Raw genomic sequence first — 21,192 nt, forward strand, 5'->3', positions numbered from 1 at the left:
TTATTTCTCAAAATCGTCTGATCAAAGCTAAGAGAAAGCCATTTAGCCAAAAAAAGAATTAATATAAAAATTTCATATTAATAATTTATGTGCGGAGAGCCAAAACCAAATATGCATTAATTCAAAAACGTTCTGAAATTAAATAAAAAAAAATTTTTTTAGCTGAAAGTAAGGAGTGACATTAAAACTTAAAACGAACAGAAATTACTCCGTATATGAAATGGGTTGTCCCCTCCGCAATCCCTCGCTCTTTACGCTAAAGTTTGACTCTTTGGCACAATTCTACTTTTTAAAACAATTGAAATCTTTAACGTAAAGAGCGAGGGATTGCGGAGGGGACAACCCATTTCATATACGGAGTAATTTCTGTTCGTTTTAAGTTTTAATGTCGCTCCTTACTTTCAGTTAAAAAAATTAGTTTTTTTTTTATTTAATGTACCTTCAGGAACATATTATTTTAAATGACATTAATTTAATAGTATATGCATTACTCCGCGAAGCAAAGTATATGATTACCCCGGTTCCAAACCGGGGTAATCAGTCATCTATGAAAGAACCTATTAACCATCAACTATATAAGATAATGGGGAAAAACCAAAATATTCTGAAACCAAACATATTGTGACTTGAGGAATATATTCCCTGAGCAGAGAGCACTTTATAAAAAAAAATAAGAGCTCTAAACTACAGTTGAAATAAAATCTTGGGTCTAGAAATTTTCAATTCTGTTTACTCCAATCGGCTTAAAACCTAAACTTAAAACCTTAAAGTGGGTCAAAACTTTTGCCCCTAATCAGTTTGAAATTTACAACCATAAATATGTGGCCAGAATAGACCTAGCGTACAAAAAACTATTTAGGGGTATACCCACATAAAAAAAGTGAGGCACAAAAAAGGCCAAAAATCTTTTTCTTGATCGACTCAAAACTTTTCTCCTTAAATTCTTGGACTAAGGGGGCCAAATACAGAACGAGTAATTGAAGTCAAGTGTTGATTCCTCCAAAAATAAGACCCCGACTAAAAGTCAGAAAAAGGCCTACAAATATTTCAATGGACAGTTTGTGCGAAAAGAATGTTTCTAGAAACTTTGAAAGGGGCACATTCGATTAGAAACAGAAAATTCTATAGAAAGAAAATTTCTGGCCTACACATCACCCCCATATAGGGGCATAACTCCAAATTATGTAAAACAGATATGTTTTAGAATAAAGACTGGCCATGGTTGGTTGGATCGTCCCATCAGATCGGAGCTCTTAGAGATCGTCAATTAGGCTTAAATTACCTGGGTTTCTCAAGGGTATACTGGTATACTTGGAAACGACACACGCGGCTGAGTAAGTCAACAGAGGTTATGTGCAATCGAGTTTTCTTTCGGGGAGTATTGGGGGGAGGTACAGGTGGACTCCGAATCTTGACATTGGTCAAAGGGCAAAGTTCACATTGACATTATGATCAGCTGTTAGACTAGAATCTATTTCCGGTTAAGCAGCGATGTAAACTGCAAGAGACCGTGTGTACCTAGGCTGTCAAAAAAAAAACTATCTGCGATTATCTTAGGAAGAGCTTGGAGAATCAGTCTATAAATTTTTGAAGAGGATTTGGAGGTCAATGGATTTCCAATTTTAATTTAGGGGTAGGGCCAGAGGTACATGAAAGGAAACATTGAATCCATGTTGTCAAAATGGCTTATTGCGATGTCAAATCTATGGTCCCCATTAAAAAAAAATTTCAGGAGTGAAGGGGTAGGGGTTGTAAAGATAACACTCTAGGAGAAGGGCTTTCCAGAGGAAAAAAAGTTTAAAATAAAAGTAGCACCGTTCGGTTCCTTGTTTTATGCTATTTCCAAATAGCATAGTTGCTCTTCTGATAATGCCCCTCCCCCTTCATATAGCCCTAGGAATATGTAAAACGAAAATATTTTTTTTAAGGAGGATGACTCTGGGTTTACTGTGTGGAATTTCTGACAATGCCAATTCAGATGATTTAATTTTTTATTTTATCCAGTGCTCTTTTCGATGAATTTCCAATTTCTTTTCAAAAATACTATAAATTCGCTTTCAACATAAAATTTTTACTATTAAAATAATCAAAAATGTAGCATTCATTCCTGAATCAGCTGAATCGTAAATTTTTTTCACCAAACAGTTTTTTTTACACATATTTTAACTTTTGGCTACCTCAGGTATGGCACCAATAATTTACATTGTTGGTGCCACGTGGCGCTTTATGACGGTATTATTAATGCAAATTTATAAAAAAAAAGCGCATAGACATAAAACTAGCCTTTCAATGCAACCATAAGCAGATATTTATATAATGCTGCAGTAGCCTGCTAGTTTTGTTTTTAGTTTATATTTTTCGAAAAATATCAAGGGCAATTTCAGAGGGATTATACAAGGGGGGGGGCGGTGTAAACCTCAGATGTATTGGTTTTTGTCCATAGAGATTACGATAGTACCCTTTTCATTTTTCCTAGCCTTTATATTGCAGAAATGGTACCCAAAATACCACTTTCTGAGTGCTACATGGCCCATTAGGATGGCTTTATCGGGTCGGATGTATGAAAAGCGATTGGAAATAAAAATTAACCTTTAAATGATCCCTTAAACAACTCTCCAAGATGTTGCATTGGCCATCTAGCTTTTAATCAGAAGAAGATTTATGAAACAATTAAAGGGACTGGGAGGAAGGATTATAGAAGAAAGGAGATTACAAACCTTAGGATTAGGGTTTTCAACCATAGAAATTATGAAAGCACCCTTTTCATTCTTTAAAGCCTTTCCTTTACAAAAATGGCACCCAAAGTGCCATTGGAAATGGCACCAAAGATCAAGTTATTATGATCACGTTATCAAGCTGAACTTATACAAAGTGATTAGACATAACAATTATCTTTAAAATAAGCCTTAAACAGCTCTCTGTAATGTTTCGGTACCCCATTATCGGCAAATAAAAAAAAGTTATTATCCGTGTATTTTATAATGGGAAGGGGGGGTCTGTTTATGTTTTTTTTAATGGTCATGTCAATGGTGTATTTTTCATTTTGATCCAATGCCGTTTTTTAGGGATTCAAGGCTTTTTTCGAAATTCCTATTCATTTCTTTTCAAAATAACATTTTACTATTAAGATTAATTGGAGCAGTAAGTAACAACTGGTAGTTTTTTCTGATTGAACACAATTTAGAAAAACATAAATTTAGAGACCCTCATTACCTCACCACAGATTTTGGGTTGGTTCCCAATCCCACTAAGGTCCTTTTAGGACATCAGCACATACTTGCCACCAAGTCCCCGCAAGGGCCAAAAAACACTTCTGGTATTGTCTTGATGACAAAATCTAGGGACTCATCCACCTATATAGAGTTTATTGGCTTAGAGCTTAGCCTAAGACAAATATACAAAATATTTATACTTTTTACCAGGTTTACATCCTTGCCCAAAAAATACACAGCTCATAAACTTACCTTTATTTCCAGCCAGGCCTGGTTGAAATCCAATCATCCCTCCTACTAAATATCCTCATGGCAATAATATTTCCTCACTTCCACCCTTCTCGTTAAATGTCGTTTAGGGTTTGGTTCTCAAAAAGACATAATTAGGACATTAGTTCCTGCTTTCCATAAATTCCTATTTAGATTTTGTCACCACTTTTGCTAGATATCCTGATGACAAAAAATCCATGGGTTTAATTCCTTCCCAACCCTCTGAGTGGTCAAAGAATATTTAAACTCTAACCAATTATTACTAGGTCACTTTATTGTGACTCTCATCCAGAAATAGTAAAGATCTAACCGTCTCGTTTAATAGCAGTCCTGATGACAAAGTGATCCCTGTCCCATCCCCTAGAATTATTGGGTCAGGCTCAGGCCCTCAAGGGCACCGTTTCTTCCTTTCCCCCCAAGTTTGATTGAAATCATAAAATCTGTTCTGGCAGAAGACTTAATGAAAATAGTCTATATATTTTCTATAAAGGTTGGACTGCCTCTTAAAACCGCGAAAGTGCTATTAGGGCAATAATAATAATAGTTTATTCATCACCCACTTCACAAACAAAGGTTAAGTGGAGTAAATACAAAAGAAAAACAGCAAAAGTAATACAAGAAACAAATTATATCTCTTATTTCCTATCAAGTTCGGTTAAGTCCTTACAACTTTCTCTGGTAGATATGTAGGTAACAACATCTACCTTCCCATTATCTGCTCTAGTATGATTTAAACTGTAGCACTACTTGTTTCATTACACTTTTAGGTTTGAGCCTCTCATGCCAACGTAAATTTATATAGTTCAATAAAAATTTAACACTTCATACATCCAGGATGTCAAGATTAGCTCTTTCAGAATTATTTCCTAAAAATATGAAAAAAAAGCAGAATTTTCAACCTAAGGCCACACACAGGCAATTTCATATTCTATACGAGCCCAACATCACATGAAGCCAAAAAGGCCTGCCTTTGGAACAAGGACAGGCTCACTTTGCCTCATTTTTATACTATTCAGTAGGGAAAAAAAATGAATTTCTATTTTCTGTGGAAACTTTATCTTCCCCATTTCAAAGTCTCCGTAATAGGGCAAAATATGGCCTTCCATATTTTACAATTACCAAGCCACAAACCATTGATCGCGAAAAAAATACATAAAAAAAATGAAGACGATTTAGTGCGTTTGCATAACGATTAGGATAGAACTGTTTTAATGCTGATTGAATGCGTTCCAAAGTATTGGGAAAGTTTCATAGCTAGAAATCCAACAAGGCCTCCGGTGCCAGGATCCCATGAAGTACTACGGCAACTACAAACCATGGGTCAAAATTGTAGAACAACAAAAGTGACATTTATTTTAATGAAACTTGAAGAACAACAAAATCAACTAACCTAATCGGAGAGACAAGCTGGAATACTAACAAAGAATCAAAATAATGGTGATCCCTGTTCACATAAACAGAATGAACGAGTTAAGTGACAAATACCTATCAAGATGACGAAATTATTAGTGTATTGCAAAAGCAGATTAAGGCTAAGTGAAAACCAAATCAATTCAAACAATTTTTACCATCCATCTCCTGGCAGATTTGGTTATAAAATGTTTTAAGAATCTTCCCGAAAGAATAATTTGGAAACTCTTCGAAATGATTCAGAAATTATTCACTATTGGTATGAGTAATATCATATGATAAGAGATTTCATTTCTTCATTAACAAACTTAAAATGTATGAATTTATGTGGTTTTATATGATAGTCAATGTTAAGTCAATTGTACTTAACGAAAAATTATTTGAATGCTCAATCATAAAAACATCATCTTGATAACAGGAGATGACATCGCCGGCTGGGAGTCTATATGCCAAGAAAGAGGTTGAAATATTGGTTGAAACAGGTTTTCAACAGTTTGAATTACTAGTATTTTTAATTTTTGTGGGGGTGGGGTATACAAATTTTCAAGATCTCCATGAACCTTATTTGGAGAGTTGGCGTAAGCTTAACTTCTAAATTGTAAGTCATCAAAATATAAACGAGCAATGCGAAGACAGGCACTAAAAAAAAAAAAAAAAAAAAAAATCTTAGAACATAACGTGAAAAGTAAACTCGAAGCGAAGCTAAGTCTCAGGAAAAGTCTAGTCTTATCGGTGAAATATTAGCTTTATGGTTCATGAAATTTATTTAGCCGACAGTTCCCTCCCCCGTAAGTCTTTCCTCTTTTAACAATGCAGGCTTGGAACCAGCTGTGGTGGAGTTAGCCGCAGTGCCAATTCAGACACTGCCGTCAAACCATTGAACTCTGGAACAGGTCTAGCGAAGTCATTTTTACACAATGGGAATTAAAGTTCCCAAGATTGACCCTAGTAGTAATCCAATATTACTGAAAGATACCTTCGATCACTTTTTGTCGTTTTTCAAGTACCTCTGCCAAAGGGGAAAGGTTTGCAATCAGACAATATTTATTACAACACTGATTTTCAGCTTTTTATAAAAAAAAATACCTATAACTAACCTTTTTGAAAAAGTTTTGAAAACACATCATTTTTATTTCTTATATTCATTATATGTGAAATGGATGTATAAATAAATCTTGATATTTCCTTAAAAGAGTAGCTTTTTAGATTTTTAGATAGCTTTCCAGTATCCGTTAAATGTTGCAGGATGCAAAGTATGCTATTTAACAGGGCGGCTCCCAATTAATAAATTATTGCTCAGGAATAACTTACAATAAGTAAATCTGAGAAGAGGACTATCATGGTATCCTAAATCACACATCCACACAGGAGGGATCCATCCCACCGTATATTCGGTCTGAAGGACTTGTAAGAATTTTGTCTCTCCTTCAGCTGTACTTCTTCAGAGTTGACAAAGTACCCCTGAACTAAGTTACTGATTCCAACAATAATGCAAACATTTTTACCACGTACTGAGACTACTATATAGAGGTCTGGTATTGTCATTTTGTGTTCTATCGATATATGCTACTCAATGTAAGAATGCAACATGGTCAGTGAAAATCGGGCAGATTTTGCCCGATGAGCAACATCAACATTTAATCGACACTTGTGATTGTTTTTGCTTTAGCTCATAACTAAAGGATTTAAAACGATACAATTAAGATGGGTCTACTCCTGCAACGTAAAACCAATGGTATTTACAACTTCTCACATGTACGTTTTTATAAGACCTTTAACTTCACTTTGAATAGAGGGCAGAGAGAACTATTTTTCGCAGACTTTGAAAATTCAAACACGTGGTTTTGCAATGGATTTGGAGAACAGGTACTCTAGATTTACTTCACATTGAGTGCCTGCTACTTATTAATTTCAGTGTCAAAGAAGTATTTCAGTATTTAGTGGTGAAAATTTCAGGGTGTGGCGCCTTTTGCCATCTTCGGAAAGAGATGAGTTAGGTTAGGCTAATGAAAATTTCAGGAATGAGTCAAATCCCTAAGTTACGCCATGGTAATATGATTTAAAGTCCTTATCTCTAGTTCCTCCAGATGGAACTGATCTTTGGTTAAAATTTCATCTTAGCTACTTTTCACTATCTTAGAAATGGGTCAGGTTAAGAAAATGAAACTTTCAGTGATGAATCCAGGGCCAAAAAGTTACTCTAGGAAGGTATTACTAAGTTTCCATGTTAACCCTCCTCTGATTTCTAAGTCCTAGAAATTTGATTACTTAACTGGTATATATCTATTGAAATTTTGACAAAACAACACTTTATCTTAATGTTTAGTTATCAGTTTCTTTTTCTCTGGTTTTAGTTCTGAAAATCCAATTCTTATTATTTGGGTAGAATTTTAAGCCATATCAATAGTTTTTTTTTCTAAATTTAGAAAATGTGTCTACAGATCTTTTAAACCTCATGAATTAGGTATTAGCAAAGCTGTGAAGCTGATTTTTTTTTTCAACTTCATTTAAGCAAAAGATCAGTTCTATAAGGTTTCACTTTCATAACACAAAGATTTTCAAAGGTCACATCCCCTGTAGAGAGAAGGAGTAGATTGCCTTCTGGGAGAAGGAGTATCTTCCTAGAGCTAACTTTAGTCTGTAGACCCATGCCTGAAAGTTTTATTTTCCTAACCTAACCCCTTTCCAAAATAGAAAAAAGTAGTTAAACTTGAATCTTAACAAAACAGTTTGAGCCTTGGTGCTTTACTTGGCTAAATCCTTTTTTATATGGCTCAGTAAAATGTATAGATCTGGAATTAGAGCTATTAAGAAGGAAACACATGTTACTTAAAAAGATACAGAATAACTACATTAGACCTGACATATTTCAACCATAGCTTTACTTTACCCCAATCCCCCTAATGTGGAAATATATGGCCCAAATTTCTCATGTAATCAATTATAAACCAAAGACAAGCAGGATCAGTACAAGGTAAATCATGGATTGTGTCTTAAGGATCTCAGGAATAGAAATGGGAGAACATGGAATCACATAGGTAGAACTTACCTTAACTTAGATTATGATGAAGCATCCTAGATTATAGTATCAACAAAATGAATGGACTTTTAGAGGCTTTGCAAGCTCAGGGCGCTAGAATAGGTTTGAAATATAATGTTAAGAAGACTACATTGCTAAGTCTAGGAATAAGGTAGAGATGAAAATGTAACATTGGGTAGCAAAAAGATTGATCTAGTAGACAGCTTCACATACCTTGGCATTATTATTAGTAAGGACAGTGGGTGCTGTAAAGATGTTAAAAGTAGAATAGCCAAGGCCCAGAGTGTTTTTTCACAGTCAAGAATTTTTAGTTGAACAGGAAGATAGGTCTAGAAACTAAGATTAGAATATTGGAAGTCACAATGATGACAGTGATCAAATATGTTTCTGAAGCATGGGTAATCCAAAAAATGGTGGAAGATTCAATAGATGTTTTCCAGGGATATTGTCTATGGATTTTTTGGGTACCTGACTGACTGACTGTATTTCAAACAGTAGGTTACATGAAATGTGTGGTTCAATCCTGCTTTCTTGGGCTATAACAAGAGAAAGGTGGATATGGCCAGGGCATACTCTGCAGATGAAGACTGACAGACTTCCAAAGATTGTCCTTTTTGTCAACTGTCTAGGTCTAGATGGAAAGCAGGTTGTCCTGGCTGGGGTTAGGAGGATGTTGCAAGGAATAATTTAAGGGAAATAGGAACTTTTTGGGAGGGTGTAAAGAGGGAGACTTTGAATAGATAGGAATGGAGGAAAAGCTATGGCCTAAGGCAGTTTGGTGCTATGGTGATTTATTAGTAGTAGTGGTAATGTTTTGTAGGAATGGAGGAAAAGCTATGGCCTAAGGCAGTTTGGTGCTATGATGATTTATTAGTTGTAGTTTGCCATTTGTTGGTCTTGTTTCAACATGTCTTCTTGTAAATTGAATGAACATTGGCAAAATTAGAAACCAAAAATTGCATAGGAAATAAATTAATTGGGCCATATGTTTGCACATTAGGGAGGGGGGTTAAACTTTGTTTTATATTAACTGTTAGTTTTCAATCTCTTTCTCATTGGGTTAAGTTTTTAAAAATTAACTCCTCTTATTTCAGTAGAATTTTACAGACTTATAAAAATTTGTAAAAACTTAAACCCTTCATATTATAGGAACTATGTTCTCAAAACCTAGAATCAAGGAACATAGACTGAAATTAAATTAAGGAATTTTTTTCTGATTTTTTAGGCTAAGCCTTATAAATTGATTTAGAGTTCAAAGTGAACACACCTGGCTTAAATTGAATATTTTATGACCTTATCAACTCAGTAAGTCCTTTTTAGGTCCAGAATTGTGAACTATTTCAACACTTGGCTATAAGCCTTATCTAATGAAAACTAGTTCATTGTAATCCAAGGTTTTACAGTGATTGGTATAATAGTGATGTGTAACCCTGACCTACATAAGAGGATTATTGATTAAGAACTTTTAAAAAGAATTATTGAATTATTATCATTGAATTGTTTGTTTTACCAACAAGCAAGCAAAAGAGGGAAGGTTTCTGTTGCAAGTGCCATAGTACCTGCCATGAGTGGTATCTCTCTTAAACTACAGGGAATATATAGAAGAGACCTACACTTCCCTCATAATCTATATATATATAAAAATAAGTTGTCTGTCTGTGGATCAGGTGACGTCATGTTTCTGTGTCGGCTGACGTCATGAAATTAGTTGTCAGGTGACGTCATGTTTCTGTGTCGGCTGACGTCATGAAATTAGTTGTCGTCATTTTTGCTTTGACGGTGACGTCATTCAAGGTATATAAGACATATGTTCACGTAGAAATCTATTAATGTTTAAGTTTACAATGACTGATGAAGATGCTCAAAGAGTCTATGCCAAAAAACTTGCTGCTGATAGTTCCTCGGCACGCTTTCTTTTCTGACTTTCTCTATCAGCAGCAAGTTTTTTGGCATAGACTCTTTGAGCATCTTCATCAGTCATTGTAAACTTAAACATTAATAGATTTCTACGTGAACATGTCTTATATAACTTGAATGACGTCACCGTCAAAGCAAAAATGACAGCAACTAATTTCATGACTTAATTTCTGTGTTGACTGACGTCATGAAATTAGTTGTCATCATTTTAAACACATTAATTTGGTTAATAATATACCATTTAAAACACCAAAATGAACATGCTGGAGTAGTCACTCGGTGAGAGAGGGTGTCAGAACGGAGAATGAAGGTCCCAGGTTCAAATCCTGGTTAGGCTAAAAAAGGTAAAAATCTAAAAACTAAAAAAAAAACTGAAAAAACTAAAAAAGGCAAAAACTACAAAAAAAACTAAAAACTAATAAAAAAAATTAAGAATAAAAATAAAAAAAAATAAAAAAGATAAAAACTAAAAAAAAGTAAAAAGAAAAAACGAAAAAAAACTAAAAAAGCTAAAAAAAAGGTAAAAACCAATAAAAAACTGAAAAGAAAAAAGGAATAAAACTAAAAAAATTTTCATCTAAAAAACAAAAAAAAACTAAAAAAGGTAAAAACTAAAAGAACTAAAAAGAAAAAAAAACTAAAAAAAGGAAAAAAACTGAAAAATAAAGGAAAAAGAAAACTAAAAAAATATAAATAAAAATAAAAAAACTAAAAAGATAAAAACTTCAAAAAAAACTATAAAGAAAAAAGAAAAAAACTATAAAACCTAAAAAAAGGTCAAAACCAATAAAAAAAAACTAAAAGGAAAAAAAGGGAAAAAATTAAAAATTTATTTCATCATATACCAATTCAAAAACGAATGTATACCGGGATGGCGACCAGGACACAGGGAATATAAATGACACAACTACAACGGGGACGCCGGGGGGCACAGGGGGATATAAATGATGACCGGGACACAAGGAATATAAATGACGCCCGGGACACTCAAAGAGAAATCAGAGACTGGGACACCGGGACACAAATGACGACCGGGACACAGGGAATATAAATGACGACCGGGACACAGGGACATAACTACAAAGGGGACGCCGGGTGCACAGGGGGATATATAAATGACGATGGCGACTCAGGGAATGGTCGATTAGCAATCACCATCAACAAAGCTCAAGGGCAATCATTAGAATCATGAGGTATAGATCTGAATACGGATTGTTTTCCCATTGACCATTATATGTTGCATGTTCAAGAGTCGGTAAACCTGACAATCTATTTATATGCACAGACAATGGGACAGCAAAGAATGTTGTATATTCGCAAGTTTTATGTAGTTAAAAACATATATATATATATATATATATATATATATATATATATATATATATATATATATATATATATATATCTATCTATATTCACAGGTGGGACATAGGGACACAACTACAATGGCGCGTAACTAATATGGCGCGTAACGACTTACGCGCGCGGGGGGGCTTGGGGGGCGCGAAGCGCCCCCACCAACTAGGTGTTGGGGTGGCGCGAAGCGCCACCCCAACAGCTAGTTGGTATATAAAATTGGCATATTTCAGGTGTTACGCCTATTACCAGTAGTGATAGTAATCCTCTACTTGTTTATTTGCCAGTACTGAATTTTGTACAGAACAATTTGCTAATTGGTGCAGAGGATGACGTGATTAAAATGTGCAGAGTGGATTTTTTTTTTAGTTGGGTCAAAGTGGCAAAGACATTATTGTGGCATTTATGTCAAAAAGATTGTCCTATTTAGGAAGGGAAATAATGCACTGGTTAGCCATTTCAGCAACATAATTACTCTATTGAAATCTCTTGACAAGACTGACACTGTTGTTCTGACATTTGTCATAAAGCATCCTATAGAAGTACCCTGCCTCCCAGCTACTTCCTATACCTCTCTATTCTCAAAATTTAATGAGCTTTGTCAAGTTGTTTTGAGAATGTCTTCAAAACTTGACAATTATGAAGTGAATTTCTCACAATTACCCAGGCTGGCTTCAGTGCTAGATTCGCATGCAACCGTTATCATCTCAAAGGGACCAGACAGCTTATATGACCCTCTTCAGTGAAAAGCTGCTATAGACCAGTTTACTGGACATGAACTAGTGTATAGTATAAAGGCCATCAGTGACAAGTGGTATATCAATATAGACAAGTCTGCTATGGAGGACTTATGCTCATCAATCCAGAACATAATCTCTGGTACTAGAACAAAAGTGACTTCCAAGCAGTTTTCTGGTATATCATGTAATATTCCTTCCAATGTTGATATTATTGTACTCAGAAGCCAACGTGGTATCAAGGGTGCTAAAAGATTGGGCCAATTTAAGTCTGTAAAACTCGAAATTTTGGATTCTTTTGCTCAATCTACGTTTTTCAAGCATGGCCTCAGGGTAGGTTAAGAAGTTTTTCCTGTTTACAAGTTTAAGGACCTACCCAAATGCTGTTTTAAATGCCAATCACTAGACCATCTGCAGAACTCCTTTCCCAGCGTTCTCCCAAAATGTGTTCGTTTTGGAGGGCTGCATATATAAACAAAAGATGAGCCATACATTGCTGATTAAAACTGTGCCAACTGCAGCCAAAAACACCCTTCTTATAGCTTTTCCTGCCCTGCTATTAATGATCAGATAAAGTAGAACTCCACCCTTCAACCATGAGTGCAACAGTCTCAGTTATTTTGTTTAATATAAACAGCACCAAAGATAAGGAATTTTAGTATTGATCAATTGTATGGTTCCTACGATTTGGTATGTCTCTGGGAGCATCTTCTCACTGCTTCAAGTTTGAATTTTTTGTGTTGGCGTCAGCATCATATTGCATTCATGAGCCCAGCAAAAGTTACTGGTGGTTGCCCTTCTGGTGGACTAGCCTGTGTCTTTAAACAGAATCTTCATTTACCCTCCCCAGTACTCTTCTACTCCAACGAATTTTCCTGGGCTGCGTGTGTTGGCAGTACCTTATTTATAAACTCGTATCTCCCATATGAAAGATACTCAATCAGACCCTTGGCTAAATTCAGTGTCTTCCATTGTACCTTGTTGTCCCCAAATCTCACAAATTTTCATTTGTTCATTACTCTGGAAGTACACGTGATATTGATCATATTAGTTACTCACCTGGTATTATCTCTTCTTCCACTACTGTTCATGTTAACAAGCAAGATACTGACCACATGCCAATTTCAGTGACATTTACAGTGGATTTGTTCAGTGACATTACAGATCCATCAAAAACCAGCTGTTCACAAGAAAAATTGAAGTGGTTTGAAAAAGCAAAGGGAGCAAAGCAAATATACTGCACATCATCTCTACTTTGACAACACTTCTTTCTACCATATATATTCCATACATCTTCTTCAGTGCCATGTACTTAGGAGTGTTAAAGCTGATATTGACTATTTTTATAACCAACTTGTGACGTGTATGAAAAAGGTAGAAGAAGCTGCCATACCTCAGCAACGATCCATGAAAAAACCTATCTGGTCAATGGACCCATGTTTAAAGTCGATAAAAAATAAAGCGAAATTCTGGCTCCAGATACGGAATTAATATGGTCAGCCAAGTTCTGGGTGTGTGTGGCTGATTTCAAACGTAAAACTAAAACCGAATATAAACATTATCTGAGGTCAGCATGTTACCACGGTATAGATTTTCCTATGAGTAGGAATGATTGGCGAAAAGTGATCAATTCTGACCAGTTAAATGATGATACTATGACAAGTAACTGCTTTCCACCTTGAGCTTGGTATAAACATTATTCTTTGATTTTTTTTTGTGATTAATTATTCTGTGCATTCTGTATGTAATCGCCTTCTTACCCCCATCTTCAGTACATTCCTTTCGCAACGCCATATGGTGCCCATATCTTTTTCTTGCGTAATTGATGCTGTGAAAAGTTTAAAATTTGATTCAATAGATAAGGATAATATTTCTAAGATGCATTTGCCAATTGATTGTACCCCCTTCTATCTCACCGTCAGCTTCTTTTTCAAATGTTTCTATGCACTTCAAGCATACCTGATAGTTTTCTGTGTGGCACTGTTTCGTCAATTTTGAAAAGGGGAAAGTCACTGACTGATTGCTATCAACCTATTACTGTTTCTTGTAACATTAGCAAGGTTCTTATGTACATCCTTTTACCTTTTCTGACTAAAAACATTAATGAGGGTGAGAACCAATTTGGTTTTCGGCATAGGGTGGGTTGTTTTCTTTACTGGTTTATAATTCTTCCAAGAAAAATGCTCTTTATATTTGTGCTTTGGATCTTTTGAAAGCGTTTGATAGTGTGGTCCATAGTCAGCTCTTTTTTCTCAGTATAATTCTGGGGACAATCTCCCTGTTATAATGTTTCTTAGATTTTGGCATTTAAATTCTTTTCTTCAATTAAGATCTGCACCAGAAACTATCATACGGGTACAAAGAGGAGCTAGGCACGGTGATGTTCTGTCCCCTACGATTGATGTTTCTAGTGTGCTGCCTAAGATTTCAGGTACACACCTTTCTGGTCTTGCGGATGTTTCTTATCTTGCATATGCTGATGACTTGCTTCTAATTAGCTGTTCCAAACAGGGTCTTTCCCAGTTTCTTCTTTATGTACTGCCGCTACTCCCCTTTGCTGTAATAACTTCACTTTCCCTCTTGTTGATTCTATCCGTTGGCTATGTATCTCTATTACCAACAATCTTTCGAGCTTGCGTCTACGTACTATTTGTAGTATAAGTAAAAAGATCCAAATTGGATTTTTGTGTATTGTGTGAATGATAAATAAATTTTTAGATAGAAAAGGAGTCGAGGCAACAGTTTCAAAACACCTTCTTGGTGGAGACTTTGGTCTAGACTTTGAATTTTGTTCTCCCAATTTTTTAGGGTAAGAAAAAAGCCCGTCATCTATATTTTAACCAACTTTTGATTTTTCAGCTAATTTGTAAGCTTAAGAATGAGCATACTCAATGTGGCTTTGATTTTTTTTTCCAAATAAACTAATTGCCAATCCTCCAAATTCTATTTTAGCCTTGTAAAGTGCCACCTTGGTCATTGTGTTGTAGATTATCTAATAGAAATAGGACTCTGGCATGTTCAAAATTATTTTAATTTGATATTTCAGAGTCATCTATTCCACCAGCATAGGTTTATTACAAGTGGCGTATATTTTTGGTTTAGCTCTCTATAAAAAAAAAATCACCAAAAAATTTTGGAAACTATTTAAAAATATTATATATTACTTACTAATATCGTTTCTGAATGCAAATTGTTTTACTTTAACCCCCCCCCCCCCCCCCTACTTATCCCAAGTTATGTATATATTCTTTGTATTTTCAAAAGCATGACTCTTTCCTTCTCATTAATTTATCAGTGAACCAGCAACAGGAATAAGAGTCACGCTATTGAAAGTACAAAGAGTATATGTAATTTGGGTTATGCATTTATCAGTTGGGAGAGGAGGGGTGCAGTAAAGCCATGCAATTTTGGATACAATATAAATAAGCATTTAGAATGTTTTAAAATAGTTTCCATAATTATAGCGTTTCCTTGTGGAGAATTAGTCTACTAAATATTTAGCCACCCTTATCATCAAATCCAATAAAAATTTGATCATCGAATCAAATTTCATTAATGATTTGGATCAAAATCCAAACTCAATTATTTGTAAATATTTTAATTTTGTTATTTTATTGCTGTCAATAGTCTATGTTTGATGTGTGAATGAGATAAATTACAAATCGCTTTTGATTGACAAAACTGACACATAAAAACACAAGCAAAAATGCATTAAAGCAGAAAAACCACGAAAAACTTGTGTCAATATAAAAATGACATGCATGCCAGATAAAATTCATGAGATTGAAGAATATACAAAAGTATATTAAAAACTTATGTATAATAACTAGCTGTTGGGGTGGCGCTTCGCGTCACCCCAACACCTAGTTGATGGGGCGCTTCGCGCCCCCCAAGCCCCCCCGCGCGCGTAAGTCGTTACGCGCCATATTAGTTACGCGCCATTGTAGTTGTGTCCCTGTGTCATATAAATAGATTGTCAGGTTTACTGACTCTTGAACATGCAACATATAATTGTCCATGGGAAAAACAATCCGTATTCAGATCTATACCTCATTATTCTAATGATGTGTCCTGGTCGTCATTTATATTCCCTGTGTCCCGGTGTCCCAGTTTGTAATTTCTCTTTGAGTGTCCCGGTCGTCATTTATATATCCCGCCTGTGCCCCCGGCGTCCCCGTTGTAGTTGTGTTTCTGTGTCCCGGTCATCATTGATATTCCCTGTGTCCCGGTCGTGATTTGTGTCCGGGTGTCCCAGTCTGTAATTTCTCTTTGAGGTTCCCGGTCGTCATTTATATTCCCTGTGTCCCGGTCGTCATTTGTGTCCCGGTATGTAATTTCATCAGCTGACAAACATGACGTCAGTCGACACACAAACATGACGTCACTCGACACACACACACAGACAACTTATCTTCTATCTATCTTCTATCTATATATATAAAAATAAGTTGTCTGTGTGTGGATCTGTGGATCAGGTGACGTCACCTGAAAAAACTGGATCAGGTGACGTCAAAACTGAAAAAACTAAAAAAAGGCAAAAACTACAAAAAAAACTAAAAACTAATAAAAAAAATAAAAAAGCTAAAAAACTAAAAAAACTAAAAAAAGGCAAAAACTACAAAAAAAAACTAAAAACTAATAAAAAAGCTAAAAAACTAAAAAAACTAAAAAGAGGCAAAAACTACAAAAAAAACTAAAAACTAATAAAAAAAATAAAAAAGCTAAAAAACTAAAAAAACTAAAAAAAGGTAAAAAACTAAAAAAAACTAAAAACTAAAAAAAACTAAAAAAAAAAGGAAAAAACTGAAAAATAAGCTAAAATAAAGGTAAAAACCAATAAAAAACTAAAAAAAAAACTGAAAAAACTAAAAAAAGGCAAAAACTACAAAAAAAACTAAAAACTAATAAAAAAAAGTTAAAAAGCTAAAAAACTAAAAAAAATAAAAAAAGGTAAAAAACTAAAAAAAATAAAAAATAAAAAAAAACTAAAAAAAAGGAAAAAACTGAAAAATAAGCTAAAATAAAGGTAAAAACCAATAAAAAACTAAAAAGAAAAAAAGGAAAAAACTAAAAAAAATTTTCATCTAAAAAACTAAAAAAAAACTAAAAAAGGTAAAAACTAAAAGAACTAAAAAAGAAAAAAATAAATGACGACACTCAAAGAGAAAGCGACCAGGACAAAAGGAATGTTCGATTAGCAATCAACAAAGCACCGGGACACAGGGAGTATAAATGACGACCAGGACATAAGTAAAAAAAAAACTAACAAAACTAAAAAGAAGGTAAAAACTACAAAAAAAAACTAAAAAAAGGCAAAAACTACAAAAAAAAACTAAAAACTAATAAAAAATCTAAAAACTAAAAAAACTAAAAAAAAATAAAAACTACAAAAAAAACTAAAAACTAATAAAAAAAATAAAAAAGCTAAAAAACTAAAAAAACTAAAAAAAAGGTAAAAAACTAAAAAAACTAAAAACTAAAAAAAAACTAAAAAAAGGAAAAAACTGAAAAATAAGCTAAAATAAAGGTAAAAACCAATAAAAAACTAAAAAAAAACTGAAAAAACTAAAAAAAGGCAAAAACTACAAAAAAAACTAAAAACTAATAAAAAAAGTAAAAAAGCTAAAAAACTAAAAAAACTAAAAAAAGGTAAAAAACTAAAAAAAATAAAAAAAAAATAAAAAAAAGGAAAAAACTGAAAAATAAGCTAAAATAAAGGTAAAAACCAATAAAAAACTAAAAAGAAAAAAAGGAAAAAACTAAAAAAAAATTTCATCTAAAAAACTAAAAAAAACTAAAAAAGGTAAAAACTAAAAGAACTAAAAAAGAAAAAAATAAATGACGACACTCAAAGAGAAAGCGACCAGGACAAAAGGAATGTTCGATTAGCAATCAACAAAGCACCGGGACACAGGGAGTATAAATGACGACCAGGACATAAGTAAAAAAAAAAAACTAACAAAACTAAAAAGAAGGTAAAAACTACAAAAACTAAAAAGAAAAAAAAAACTAAAAACTAATAAAAAAACTAAAAAATCTAAAAATCTAAATAAACTAAAAAAGAAAAAAAGGAAAAAAATAAAGGAGAAAAACAAAACTAAAAAACGAATGTATATACAGACCGGGACACCGGGATACAAATGACGACCGGGACACAGGGAATATAAATGACGACCGGGACACAGGGACACAACTACAACGGGGAAACAGGGGGATATAAATGACGACCGGGACACCGGGACGGGCAATGGTAGATTAGCAATCACCATCAACAAAGCTCAAGGGCAATCATTAGAATCATGAGGTATAGATCTGAATACAGATTGTTTTCCCATGGACCATTATATGTTGCATGTTCAAGAGTCGGTAAACCTGACAATCTATTTATATGCAAAGACAATGGGACAGCAAAGAATGTTGTATATTCGCAAGTTTTACGTAGTTAAAACTATATATATATATATATATGTATATATATATATATATATATATATATATATATATATATATATATATATCTATATTCACAGGTGGGACATAGGGACACAACTACAATGGCGCGTAACTATTATGGCGCGTAACGACTTACGCGCGCGGGGGGGGGCTTGGGGGGGCGCGAAGCGCCCCCACCAACTAGGTGTTGAGGTGGCGCGAAGCGCCACCCCAACAGCTAGTCTATATATATAAAAATAAGTTGTCTGTCTGTGGATCTGTGGATCAGGTGACGTCATGTTTCTGTGTCGGCTGACGTCATGAAATTAGTTGTCGTCATTTTTGTTATGACGATGCTTAGTATATTGTAAAACACATTAATTTGGTTAATAATATACCATTTAAAACACCAAAATGAACATGCTGGAGTAGTCACTCGGTGAGAGAGGGTGTCAGAACGGAGAATGAAGGTCCCAGGTTCAAATCCTGGTTAGGCTAAAAAAGGTAAAAAACTAAAAACTAAAAAAAAAACTGAAAAAAAACTAAAAAAAGGCAAAAACTACAAAAAAACTAAAAACCAATAAAAAAAAATAAAAAGGCTAAAAAACTAAAAAAACTAGAAAAGGGTAAAAAACTAAAAAAACTAAAAACTAAAAAAAAACTAAAAAAAGGAAAAAACTGAAAAATAGAAGAGAAAAAGAAAACTAATAAAATTAAGAATAAAAATAAAAAAAAAATAAAAAAGATAAAAACTAAAAAAAAAGTAAAAAGAAAAAACGAAAAAAAACTAAAAAAGCTAAAAAAAAAAGGTAAAAACCAATAAAAAACTAAAAAGAAAAAAAGGAAAAAAACTAAAAAAAAATTTCATCTAAAAAACTAAAAAAAAACTAAAAAAGGTAAGAACTAAAAAAGAAAAAAATTAATGACGACACTCAAAGAGAAAGCGACCGGGACAAAAGGAATGTTCGATTAGCAATCAACAAAGCACCGGGACACAGGGATTATAAATGACGACCAGGACATAAGTAAAAAAAAAAAAACTAAAAAAACTAAAAAGAAGGTAAAAACTACAAAAAAACTAAAAAGAAAAAAAAACTAAAAACTAATAAAAAAACTAAGAAATCTAAAAATCTAAATAAACTAAAAAAGAAAAAAGAGAAAAAAGGAAAAAAATAAAGGAGAAAAACAAAACTAAAAAACGAATGTATATACAGACCGGGACACCGGGATACAAATGACGACCGGGACACAGGGAATATAAATGACCATACATAAGCCATAATGACCAGGACATAAGTAAAAAATATAAATGACGACCGGGACACAGGGACACAACTACAACGGGGACGCCGGGGGGCACAGGGGGATATAAATGACGACCGGGACACCGGGACAGGGAATAGTCGATTAGTAATCACCATCAACAAAGCTCAAGAGCAATCATTAGAATCATGAGGTATAGATCTGAATACGGATTGTTTTCCCATGGACCATTATATGTTGCATGTTCAAGAGTCGGTAAACCTGACAATCTATTTATATGCACAGACAATGGGACAGCAAAGAATGTTGTATATTCGCACGTTTTACGTAGTTAAAAACATATATATAATATATCTATCATGAAAAGAGAAATCACCAATGCTACAGCACAAACACAAAAAAAAAAAAAAAAAAAGAGACAGAAGGAGAAAAGGAAGACTGTTTTCCTAAATTAGTGATTAATATAGACCAGCACTTGAATGAGGCCTTAACCCTACTCATCCATACAATCACATAGGCAAACAGCATATGTCAATAAATACATAAACAAAAAGATGAAAGAACATGAAATTTGCATAAGTGCCATCTCACCAATAATTAACAATATCAGGTTAAAAATCTGGACCAGGGTAAAGGTCTGTCGGGGAGAAAACTAAAAAAAATTTCTCCACCAGCACTGGATCCAACCTGGAATAATATCATGAAAAGAGAAATCACCAATGCTACAGCACAAACACAAAAAAAAAAAAAAAAAAAAAAAAAAAAAAAAAAAAAAAAAAAAAAAAAAAAAAAAGAGAGAAGGAGAAAAGGAAGACTGTTTTCCTAAATTAGTGATTAATATAGACCAGCACTTGAATGAGGCCTTAACCCTACTCATCCATACAATCACATAGGCAAACAGAATTGGTCAATAAATACATAAACAAAAAGATGAAAGAACATGAAATTTGCATAAGTGCCATCTCACCAATAATTAACAATATCAGGTTAAAAACCTGGACCAGGGTAAAGGTCTGTCGGGGAGAAAACTAAAAAAAATTTCTCCACCAGCACTGGATCCAACCTGGAATAATATCATGAAAAGAGAAATCACCAATGCTACAGCACAAACACAAAAAAAAAGAAAAAAAAAAAAAGAGACAGAAGGAGAAAAGGAAGACTGTTTTCCTAAATTAGTGATTAATATAGACCAGCACTTGAATGAGGCCTTAACCCTACTCATCCATACAATCACATAGGTCAAACAGCATAGGTCAATAAATACATAAACAAAAATATAAAAGAACATGAAATTTGCATAAGTGCCATCTCACCAATAATTAACAATATCAGGTTAAAAACCTGGACCAGGGTAAAGGTCTGTCGGGGAGAAAACTAAAAAAAAATTCTCCACCAGCACTGGATCCAACCTGGAATAATATCATGAAAATCTATATTCACAGGTGGGACATAGGGACACAACTACAATGGCGTGTAACTAAAATGGCGCGTAACGACTTACGCGCGCGGGGGGGCTTGGGGGGGGGGAAGCGCCCCCACCAACTAGGTGTTGGGG

The 21,192-nt window shown here is 34.0% G+C and overlaps 1 protein-coding gene across 1 annotated transcript in view; it reads left to right on the forward strand.

Moving 5' to 3' along the window:
* Positions 1-6,659: 6,659 nt before the first annotated feature.
* Positions 6,660-21,192, forward strand: part of LOC136033768 (E3 ubiquitin-protein ligase RNF25-like) — a 36,010-nt gene continuing 21,477 nt past the window's right edge. The window contains exon 1 of the mRNA XM_065714664.1: positions 6,660-6,758. Coding sequence (XP_065570736.1) covers positions 6,742-6,758 — 17 coding nt within the window. The 5' untranslated portion in view covers positions 6,660-6,741. The remainder of the gene's footprint in view (positions 6,759-21,192) is intronic.

Source organism: Artemia franciscana, chromosome 12, assembly GCF_032884065.1.
Source record: "Artemia franciscana chromosome 12, ASM3288406v1, whole genome shotgun sequence".
Classification (NCBI taxonomy): Eukaryota; Metazoa; Arthropoda; class Branchiopoda; order Anostraca; family Artemiidae; genus Artemia; species Artemia franciscana.